This window comes from Dendropsophus ebraccatus, chromosome 4 (genome assembly GCF_027789765.1).
Source record: "Dendropsophus ebraccatus isolate aDenEbr1 chromosome 4, aDenEbr1.pat, whole genome shotgun sequence".
NCBI lineage: Eukaryota > Metazoa > Chordata > Amphibia > Anura > Hylidae > Dendropsophus > Dendropsophus ebraccatus.
The window spans coordinates 128,534,367-128,546,513 of NC_091457.1; the positions used below are offsets into that span (position 1 = coordinate 128,534,367).

Here is a 12,147-nt window from a genome sequence, read left to right on the forward strand (position 1 = left end):
TATTTAAAAAGCTCACGTGTTTCAGTACTTATCAGCTGCTGTATGTCCTGCAGGAAGTGGTGTTTTCTTTTTAGTCTGACATAGTGCTCTCTGCTGCCAACTGTGTCCAAATCAGGAACTGTCCAGAGCAGCAGCAACCCCCCCCCCCCCATAGAAAACCCCTTCTGCTCTGGACAGTTCCTTTGTCTGTCAGAGGTGGTGGCAGAGAGCACTGTGTCAGACTGAAAAGAAAACACCACTTCCTGCAGATCATACAGCAGTTGATAAGTACTTTAAGACTTTTAAACAGAAGTGAATTACAAATCTATATGTTTTGAAACCAGTTGATTGGAAAGAAAAAGATTTTCGCCGGAGTACCCCTTTAAGAAACCTTTCTTTTCACCTCCCTCTGAAAATTCATACTTTCCTGATGCCATTAGTGACGGCTGTAATCAGATTGGTCGATTTAGGCAAAATCACTGTTTGGGTTTTCTCTAAATTGAATTTTCCTTTTTTTTCCTCCTACAAACTTCTACTATTTTGTGAGCACGAAGAGTTAAACTGGAACAGGGTCATCGAGGATCTCCACAGCGATTTAGATTCTAAAGTGCTCTGAGAACGCTAAACTGTCTGACATGGATTAATCAGGCCTCATGCGGCTGACATAGATTAACGTGGATAGCCTTCGGCTCAGCTCTGATTTTTTTCCTTTCTTAAACCCAGATACATCCATGGGAAACTATGGCGCAAGCAGCTGAATGGTTGCCATGCTCTCTGGGGTTTCCTCTTCTTGGAAACAATTCCAAACTTTTTCACACTGAAACTAATTAGAAATCAAAATGTTGGCCCCAAAGCGCTGTGCTCAGATGCAGTCAGCTGTCTCACTCTTTTCAGAATTCGTGGTAGAGAAGTTTATCTATAGATTAGAATAGGATCACCTTTTTATACTATGAGGGAGATTTATCAAACTGGTGTAAGGGTGCCTTCACACACACACCGGATGCGCTGCGGATTTGACGCTGCGGATTGGCAGTGAAATCTGCTGCGGATCCAGTATCTGTGCATCCCTATGAGAATACATACTCGTAGCAGGATTGACATCCCGCTGCATGTATGTAAGTTAACCCCCTGGCAGCCAGAGCATACATCACCTGCTCCCCGCTCCGGATTGCTTCGGAGGTTCCTGGTGTCTGCTGGTCCCGCTCAGCCAATCAGTGCACTGCCCCGCAGCAGCTACTGATTGGCTGAGCAGGATGCCCTGCCGAGAACCCCTGAAGCAAGCCGGAGCAGGGAGGAGGTGATGTATACTCTGGCCACCAGGGGGTTAACTTACATACACGCAGCGGGATGCAAATCCCGCTGCGAGTATGTATTCCCATAGGGATGCACTGACACTGGATCTGCAGTGGATTTTGCTGCGAATCCGCAGCGGGAAATCCGCTGCGGATCCGGTGTGTGAAGGCACCCTAAAGTAGAATAATCTTAGTTGCCCCTAGCAACCAATCAGGTTCCACCTTTCATTTTTCAAAGAATCTGTGAGGAATCAAAAGTGGAATCTGATTGGTTGCTAAGTGCAACTGAGGCAATTTTACTTTACACCAGTTTGATAAATCTCCCCCTATATCCATATAGAAGTCCAAGCTGTCTGTATATTACAGACGAACTCCAGAACCCCTGCACAGATGAAGAATTAAATATTAAAATACTATCTGCTTGCATCCACCACTAGATGGAACTGAAGATCTTACTGCATACTATATATATTTTGTGTTTTGTTTTTGTACAAATTTCAATGTTTACTGTTTGCTGCTTGTCTTCTCCTAGTAATATGAGAGCAGACAACAATTATTATTATTATTATTATTATTATTATTATTATTATTATTATTTCAGTGTTTAGGTGCCAGGTGTCACATACAATATTTTCTCTAAAGATTGCTACTTTTTTTGCTACTTTGCGCTTTTTTTGTCACCTTTTTTACCATGTTCACGCACTATCCTTTTTAGTAAAATAACGGCTGTTATTTTCAGTCTTCAATGATTTCCATTGAAGTCTATCGAAACAAAGACTGTTAATTCACTCAGTGCATAGAATAACATCCGTTGTTCCCTGCGGCCGTCAAATTAATGTTCAAATAAGTGTACACACATTATTATTATTATAATTTTTTTTTTTTGCTTGTTCTTTCACAGTCTTTTCAACAAAAATCCAATGGACCTTTTAAGATAGCCACACCCAAAAGGATGATGAACATGGCTATCATAATGTACCAATGGCCGTCATTGCAATGATGGCCGCCAAAGTATGTTAAATAACGGCCCTTGTTTGGATTCAAAATAACGGCCGTTGAAAATCATTGTGTGAACATGGCCTTTAAATGCACTCCAACCGGGTGTAGTGGGAGGGGGCATGTTCTCCTGTAGACCAACAGGTTAACTCTGAATTACTCTAGAAATTTCCATAAGTTCTGGCCGCACGTCTGTGACCGCTGCACATTGCGTGCACATTTTTCTCCAGCATGAGACTTTGCAAATTCCCTCCCTTTGTCTGCTTAGTGGATTTGGAATTGTTTTAGGAAATCTGAGCGATAAAGAAAAAAGAAAATCCATCCAAGAGAATGCCCACCGGCTCCGGGGAGGGTTGTTTCCTGCAGGAACTGCTAGATATGGGCTCTATATGGGTTATGAGGGAGGAAAGCCCTTGGCAGTAGAGAAGAGATGAAATAAAACCAGGTTTTGTCTGGACATAGCCCTAAGGTGATGTGTTTGAGCCTGCAACACTTAAAGGTTTTGGATGTCAGAATCCATCCATCTGGTAACATCAGAGCGCCATGCTGTATACAGTAAAGCACCACTTCCCCATCGCTTGTAAACTGCCTTTGAACTTTGTGTTAACTCTCTAAAACACTTGAGGTGTTGTTGCAGGTGTTCACTGGTGTGGAGACCAAAAGCTATTTATTGGGCAATAAAACCAGAGGGGCTTTGAGACCATTGTTAGCCGAGATAGCAGCCATATCCTTTTGTACATGAAAGGAACAAGAAATCTGCTCGGATTGCTGGTAGGGGCTCAGTTCTGCTCACAGTATTGTCAGGTGAATTATTAACTTTATATTAATTGCTTGGTGTCTTATCCCATAAGGCTGGGGCTACTTGGCCACTATGATAATGATTGTCAATCCGGTTGCAATGTTACAGACCACCACTCTGCTCTAAAAGCAGTGGTCAGAGTGATAGTTATAGATATAGTGTAGATGTGTAGAGAGATACTGTGTAATATAGGTATATATTGACCAGCCAGACCACTGCTTTTAGAGCAGAGTGGTGGTTAGTAACCTGGACAAGTAGCTATTAACAGTGGGAGAGACATATCAGGAGAAGGTGACAAGTTTGCTAAATGAATGTATTTGCAAAAATAGTTAACTTGATGAGCCCTACAAGTATAACTGTATTAGATGAGATGGGAATACATTTTTAGTATAAAACTTAAAATCATTTCTATGATCTTAGCAAGACTCGCCGACCATGTGATCTCAGCCTTCTGACTCCTTCAACTGCAGAATGTTGCAGGAGAAAAGGATCGGGCATGGTGAATTTCATCTGCCTTATCCTTTTCCTTCGTGGGAGATAAGCCACTGCCAGAGAAGTCCTAGTGTGTACCATGTACGTTAATGATGTGTATTAGCCTATTAAACCATTAAGCCTTGTCTATACGCCACACAGCCCATGCTCAGTGTATGTATACATTTATATATGTCCCGATTATGAAAATGAAGACCAGAAGTCCTTCAATCACAGACAGACAATGAATGTAATGATGTAAAACGTCCCATCATGGATGGGTTATGAAAGCCCTCACAGGGAACCATCATTCTTCTTCTACAGAATATAAGAGATTAAAAAGAAACGGGTGTTCAGACTGGAAAGTGCTGATGTGCACCTTTTGTATAGGGTACAGTCTATGATGTGAATAGTGTATATCGACGTAACTTCACCTGAACGGATTGACCTTTTTTCACTTCTTTTTGCAGAAAATACATCAGTTTAACAGGCAAAGCTGTGAGGCCATTTACTACCATTAGAGATGAGCAAACCGGGCCGAGGTTCAGGTTCGTACTAACCTGAACCTTTGGCATTTGAATCCCACTTGAATCCCATCTGAAAAACAGGGATACAGCCATAGACCATAGGTTGTATCCATGTTTTCCAGGACTCCTTAAAAGAGATGAGTGAGCCGGACAATGTTCGGGTTTGTATGAATCCGAACCATCGGCATTTGGATCCTGCTGTCTTCCCGTTCCGTGGGAAAGGTGACCTAGGCTGTATTCCTGTTTTCCAGGCAGGACTCAGTCTGTCTCCATCTTCCCCACGGAACAGAAAGACAGTGGGAGTCAAATGCCGGTGGTTCTGGTTGATACAAACCCAAACCTTGGCCCGGTTAGTTAATCTCTTAGCACAATGGTTTCATCCACTTGCATTATCATTCTTGTTGGACTATGCCCTTTTGTGTTTTTGCCTATAGCAATTCCAGTTCAATAAAGAGAACTCCACTCCCTGTGGGTACCAAGGCTGCTTTTGCCCAATACATTCTGGCTATCAAGTCGGCATCTTATTTTTTTTTTTTCTGACCTCATCCAAACTTCTCTAGACTCTGCTGAATGGCGTCCCTGGCAGATTTCTACGGTTACACTAGAAAAATGAAGACCGACTGTCTCCTTCTCCTGTCAACTAACTTTTTATCTTTTTCCTCTCTCCACTTTTCTTAAGATTATTACTTTAAACACAGTAAGCCTCTTTAAATGTGACTTTTAAAGCGAGGCGAGTGTTTTCCCCTACTGGCACGCACGGCGAGATGTCAGCATATCTCTTCCCTTTTGATGTTGCGCCCCGTGCAGCGGCCCTTGTTACCTGCACCTGTGTACTGCATTGTGTGGCTGAGAAGCCCTGATAACATCTGTATGTTGTGGCCATAGTTTCCTTTGCACGCACATGGGATGAACGCACGCGTGTTTGTTCAGACATCTCTCATCTTGGGCAGCCTAGGAATTTCTGACTCTTTGCATGCCGGAAGGGAATGTGGAGCCGATTTACAGATTTCAGCTTACAGGTTCCAGTCTGGACTTGAGATGGTTAATTATTATTTTTTCTTTTTCTTTCCATGAAGCCTCCTTGTCACGCAGACAAGTTATCGTGCTAAGACAGTGCTACCAGCCCTGTGTACACAGGTACACAATGCTGACGGTTATCTCTATGCCGCACACTAGCACGACATCATATTGGAATTTTATGTAGCAAATTTCAGTTGCGTTTGCTATTATGTCTGTGTGTAACAAAGTGCATTTTCACAGTGCACAACAAAAATTTTAAGGGAATTTAATATGGATGGCCTTTGTCTCTAATTCTTGAGACACCCCCCCCCCCTCACCAATAATCAGCTGAATAAAGGAACCGTGGCCTTTAAATACAACACCCAATAACTGATCCAGTATATCAGCGTATTGAAATAATTATATTATATTATTAATTCTGTCTATTGATAATGCATCGGCATGCGTGACCAGTCCCAGCATTATTACAAATCCTTGCCCCATAGTGTATGTACCAGATTAATAGAAAGAAAAAAAAAAAACCTACTAGATATAGAGAATAGCGGCAGAACTTCAATTACCTGGGGTCTAGGGTTCTAAAATAAATAAAAAAAAATAAGGAAATGACTAGAAAAAGACTTTAAAGGAGAAGTCTGGCATCGGACTTCCCCTTTAAAAACAAAGGGGATTGCTGTGGGATATACAATATACCTATGTAGATGAGGATACCTGTATACAGAGTCTGGTACAGAAATAGGACATGGCACCATTGGGCTTGCTCATATGCACCATCAATAGTGAGCTGGAAACTATTGTGGTTCCCTAAGAGATACAGTAAACAGTAACTCATGATTTTATGTGAAATCTAGCAACTAGAGATGAGTGAATCGGGTTCGAGTCCATCCGTACCCGAATGTTCGGTATTTGATTAGCTGGGGCTGCTGAACTTGGCTAAAGCTCTAAGGTTGTCTGGAAAACATGGATACAGCCAATGACTATATCCATGTTTTCCACATAGCCTTAGGGCTTTATCCAACTTCAGCAGCCACCGCTAATCAAATGCCGAATGTTCGGGTTCGGATCGACTTGAGCATGCTCGAGGTTCGCTCATCTCTACTAGCAACACATCCGCTGTGTGTGTGTAAGCGGTCCAGTGGATGTGGCATTAGCATGTATAGAACTAAAAAGGATAGTGATGTATAACAAAGACCTAAATAATAAAAATGTAGTTCTGTAACAATTATCATAGAAGTTCTGTGTTACTGGACAATTGTCAGCTTCTTACCTGTATGGACAATATGTGTGCGCTGCTTGGTTGGCTTATATGTGAAATGTGTGTAAGCGCCAATAAACCCTGCAGCTGCAGTACCAGATATGGCCACAACTCTATGCGCAGTGTCTGTGTAACACTGCGTGCTTTGCTACATTGCTGCAAAACTTCCTCCTTTTGCTACAGTGATAGGAAACCATGATTTGAGCACAATGTGTGAATAGATGCTACCAGTAGGCCACCAGTATTGGGAATTTTTGCCTTTTGTTACAAAGTTACCACAACATAAATCTGATTTCATAGTATGCCTCTGCCAAGCCCCCCAGCGATCAGATCCAAATGATTTGGAAAAACCTGGTAGAAAGTGTCTAGTTTCCCTGTAGCGCCACCACAGGGAAAATTAAGTATTGCACAGTGGATGGGTTCTCCTTGTAATGCAAGAGAGAACAGCCTGCTCATCAGATGAGAATCCTGGACAGAGGATATATTGAATGTGTGAGATATATACGGTAGAATGTGATTTTATAGACAAAAACCGTGTCAGACTGGGGTATCTTGGGCCCACCGGAAGATCCTCCGCTCCTCTGGTGGGCCAGTCCGACACTGGACAAGAACATGACATGATAGAAATTGATCCATTTCCTTTCCCTCTGTCTGGCTGCTGACAGGCTATATTGGTGATACTATCCTGCAGACTTTGTAGTCATTTGATAGGCCCGGCTACTGAAAGGTGCTTTATCTGTGAGGTATTAGCCTGTAAGAAATCTGTCCTTCAAAGCCCAGTGCTGCATTCTTCAGCCATCTTCAATGACTTATATGCAGAATCCATAAAATTTTCCATCCACATTTTCATGTTTCTAGAATGAGGGACTCCCATCTATGTCCACAGAATGCCCTGATAGTGTTTCTTCTGAACCAGAACCCCCCTTTATACTGCAGGACTGTGACCCCGGTATAGCTGAGGCGGCTGTGCGCAGTTCTCCATAGACCTGAGGACACTCCTAGGCGTCTACCCGGTGTTTATAGGAGTGCACTAGAGGAAGTGACTATTCTATGGCTAAACAGATGGCTCTGCACTAATATGGCCCCAGGCACATACTCTCATACAGATAAAGGGGGCAGGGAGATCTTTTGTTGGTTCTGTGTTTTGCCTGAGTATATAGTAGGTTGCTTGTAATAGCTTTGTATACAAAATATACTCGGCAAACAATAATATCCTCTCTTTGGCTTTTCCCTGTGATGCTTTACGTGGAAAAGAAGTTTGTTGTAATATTTTATCAGAAAACAGCAAAATCGATATATTTGTACCAAAATACTTGTCCAGACCAACATACTATTCTATTTATAGGCATACTGGATGATATGTTGGAGACATACCTTGGCCAGGGTTTGGGTGCTGAGTCCCCCACCAGTCGCTCCTCTCCCCCTCTCAGATTCCATTGAAATGAAATGTGCCTGCCCCTTGCAGCAACCAGAGAAGCTTGGAGAGAAGTGCTTCGCTGAGTGCTTCTCCTGGTGATTGTGAGGGGGTCTCAACAATCAGACCCCAAACGATCAAAACTTTTGATATGCACTTACTGTCCATATGATCTGGCCGTTTTATTAACAATATTATTACTGTTGGTATGAATAGGTGCCATTCATTACTCCTTTTTGTATGCTACAATTTAGATTTTGTATTGATTCTTACTGTGAGGCCTTAGAAAAATGTAATTTGTGACTGCGTTGGATAAAGCTCTGTTCAGGTTATGGGGTCACCTAAGTTGGGGAAATCTCCTAGAGTATGCTCAGAATGTAAAGCCCTGGATTTCATGCCAATCTTATCCAGCTAGTGGTATATGTCACCTATAGTCTTCTATGGATACAGAAGAGCCCATTCCATGGGCTTCTGTGTTTGCTGTCCGACTGCACTTTCCCAATAGGTACACCTGGTTATAAACCTGACAACAGGTGCCAGAATGATAGTCTTGGCATCTATTGCATCTATAGACCAATTCAAAATGCTTGCTAAATGTGGTGGTGTGTGAACATAGCCTTACTTACTCCTAAAATATTGAATACTTTTTTTTATCCTCAGTTTAGCTTTTTCTTTGTATGTACTAATGTTGTTTCCTTTCTTCTTTTCTCTATAGGGTGTATCTTTGAATAAGAACAATGGACAGCCCAATGTTACATTTCGTTATGACAGTAAGTTTGAAATTTGAAAGTCTTAAGTATGGGAATTTAGAATTTGCTATTCTCTAAATTTGTGACCTCTTTTACTTTCAGTGCTTTGAAATGGTTATTTTCAAGGCCCCCATTTTCTTAAAAGGGTACTCCGGCAATTTTTTTTTTTTTTTTTTTTTAAATCAACTGTTAGAGTGCCTTTACACACACCGGATTCGCAGCGGATTTCATGCTGCGAGTTTTCAGCGTAATCTGCTGCAAATCCATGTAGTGTGAAGTTCAATGGGGTTACATACCCGCAGCGGGATTTTCATTTAACCCTTTAACTGCCCGCAACCTACGTTACCTGCTCAGCGCCGTGGCTGCGTGTGAGGCTCCCGTAGGTCCCCATCAGCTAATCCGTGCAGGGGCAGCGCAGGTTGGCTGATGGGGACCGACAGGAGATGGGAACCTCACAAACAGCAGTGGCGCCGAGCAGGTAATGTAGGCTCCGGGCGGTTAGAGGGTTAAATGAAAATCCCGCTGCAGGTATGTAACCCCATTGAACTTGACACTACGTGGATTCGCAGCGGATTTGGCTGCAAACTCGCAGCGTGAAATCTGGTGTGTGTGTGAAGGCACCCTTAGAAAGTTTTATATAAATTTGTACTTTTAAAAAAATTTCAAGCCTTCCATTGCTTATAAGCTGCTTTATGTCCTACAGGAAGTGTTTTCTTTCCAGTCTGACACAGTGCTCTCTGCTGCCATCTCTGTCTGTGACAGGAACTGTTCAGAGAAGGAACGTTTTTCTGGTTCAATGTTTTTTAACGTTTTTCTATGGGGAGTTGCTGCTGCTTTGGACAATTCCTGTCTCGGACAGAGGTGGCAGCAGAGATCACTGTGTCAGACTCGAAAGAATACACCACTTCTGCTGAAAAGTACCGGAAGCCATGAGATTTTTAAACAGAAGTAAATTACAAATCTAAATAACTTTTTGAAACCAGTTAATTTGAAAGAATCTTTTTTTCCACTGGAGTGCCCCTTTAAGACATGAGAGTTCTAAAGGCAGGATATAAACCTGCTAGGCATGTATGCCATATTCTCCTTACTCTCCTTTTAGCATGGGTTAGGCTATTGAAAGTGTATGGGCTTGTTGATGTACATGCATACACCATGTGGCCATCACAGATGTGATGTGAACTGTGTTAAACTATCCAAACTCTGTAATTTATTAGTGATGTGATAAGAATTTTCCTGCAAGCAGCAAAATGTGCATTTATATGACCCTCCCCCACCTTCTCATAAAAATGATAATGAAAGAGAAAAACTAGAAGAGGATATGTTTTACAGCCCATATGTGACATTAGAGATCTGGCCGTGCGTAAACAGCTGGAGTAAACATGGGTCGCCTTGCAGCGATAGGGCTGTAGACCATACCACAAACATATGTAATATCATGATGAAATTTTCCATATTGCATAGATCAAGTTTTTGGGTTTGTTTTTTCTTTTACTATTTGGGTTATAAGCAGATTAACAGTTTTCCTTTTTTTGCCATGAATTTATCTGGTTGCATAAAATTAATATTAACAAGATTTACTAAGCAAAGTGATTCTGACGTCTGTTTTCCCTTAACTACTGGGCCTCATGTATTAAATCTGATTTACATTTTGTAATGAGGACTTTGTTTGATTAACTTTGCAATTTCTCCCATCAGACTGCACCATTAATTCTGGAGGGAAGCACCTGATCGCCGAAATGCAGAATATAACTATCAGTCAATACGCTTGTAATGACCAGGTGGCCATATCAGTTTTGTGGACACCCAGTGCGACAGGTAGGTCCTAGGGAGTGAATTCTAAATTTGTACTCTGGTACTTAGTGGTACACTGTCATTTGTAAAAACTTTTGACGTGTCAAGTTTTGATTGGTCCAGGTCTTAGTGTTCAAGCCTGATCGGGAAAACGAGCAGGGAGAAGACCCTGAAGTGTGTTCTCCCCACTCTGTGTAAGAAAAAAAAAAATATGAGCCTGACCCTTTTTTTTTTTTTTTTTTTTTATATATATAACACAGAGCAGGTAGAGGACGCACTGCAGCTCGGTCCTCTCCTGGCTCATTCTCCCGATTGGTGCAGGTCTGAACACTCAGACCAGGACCGACATGTCTCAACAATTGCCCATCAATGGTTGATGGTTGAGGATGGGACATCAATCGTACTAGGCCAGCAAAACCCTTTTACAGGTGTTTGATAATATGTATATTACTGTATATAGGTCCTAATATTCCAAAAGAATAATATAACCCAGCTGTATGGGAACTCTCAGTTGCTATGCTATATTTAAAGCATAGTCTCTGTGTTTTTGTTTTTTTAAAACATTCCATAACTTGCAGCAGATGGAAAGTCATGTTATGTTGCATATAAAACTAGAGGTTTATAATTTGTTACATGCGTTTTCCTTCCGAAAATTAAATGTTTGTGGCTACTAAATGGATGTGTACTCTGTTATGCTCAGGATATGAAAGAGAAAATCATTTTATTAGTTTTAGTGACTAAAAATATCAAATGTTTCCGACCTTTGACAAGATCAGATGTCTACTTTTGGCATGTTCCAGCCTAACGGCGGATACATATTTGTGTTCTGCTCCTATGGGATGTGGGGCGGCACATACCCCCTTAAGCAGGTATATGTGGTATATTCTTCTTTCAGAATAAAATTTTTAAATTAGCATCAATCACCTATTCTATCTTGTCTGCTATAGGAATACAATTGTGTATTCCCCATAATATAAAAATATTTGAGCCCCTTTTCTTAGGGGACTATGTTGTGCTGTTCCTCTATTTATACTAGAACTATATGAATAAATTAAAGGGGAATTCTGCTCAAATTAAACTTTTAATATGTTGCTTCCCTTGGGGAGAACATAACAGACTATTCTTACCTTTCCGCACTCCTCCATTCTCTTCCCATGTCATCTTCGGGTCCCTGGCGGAACTATCCCACCTCCACTTCCGAGACGGACTTGTCTGGCAGTGACAGTCTGCTCAGCCAATCTTAGAGGGAGTACAGCGACGTAAGAGTTGTCTGTTTTTTTATGTTCTCCCCGAGGGCAGCAACATATTATACGTTTAATTTCAGTGGAATACCCCTTTAAACAGTGGGGTGTTAGCAGTTGAGGGAGTGCCCCTGCTCACTCTGACACTGTCCACTCAATGTTGCCCTGTAACACCCAGTTGAAAGGACACAATATTTAATATGAACATTTGTAACTTTTTCATGTTTTTTGATTCTTCAGTGATACGTACAGTAGCTGCTCAGTCTGGAAAGACATAGGATTGTGTGTCTCTCCTGCCCAGATAAACAAGTTATCGTTTTCTTTGGCCACCTGAATGCCGGAGAGGAATTATGCTTGGCTCTTCATGTAGTTAGCAGCACTCACCCTAATGTTGTCCATGGATAAAAAAAAAAAATTATATATGTTTTTAGAGTGATGTAAAAATGAAAAAAAAAAAAGTGATACTCTCCTACCTGACCACCTGCAGCTGCCATTCCGATGCCTGGATCCCTGCTTCTTTATGGGCAGTTCTTGTGGGGATGACTCATCACAGGAACAGAGTGATGACAGGCGGGGACAGAAAGTGTCAGAGCAGCAGCTGCATGGGATTGGGGTA

At 41.7% G+C, this 12,147-nt stretch overlaps 1 protein-coding gene across 1 annotated transcript in view; it reads left to right on the forward strand.

The window, feature by feature from the left end:
* The window catches only part of IL17RD (interleukin 17 receptor D), a 62,789-nt gene that overhangs the window by 35,072 nt on the left and 15,570 nt on the right, over positions 1 to 12,147 (forward strand). Inside the window, exons 2-3 of the mRNA XM_069967000.1 lie at positions 8,466 to 8,520; positions 10,195 to 10,314. Of these exons, the coding sequence (XP_069823101.1) occupies positions 8,466 to 8,520; positions 10,195 to 10,314 (175 nt within the window). The remainder of the gene's footprint in view (positions 1 to 8,465; positions 8,521 to 10,194; positions 10,315 to 12,147) is intronic.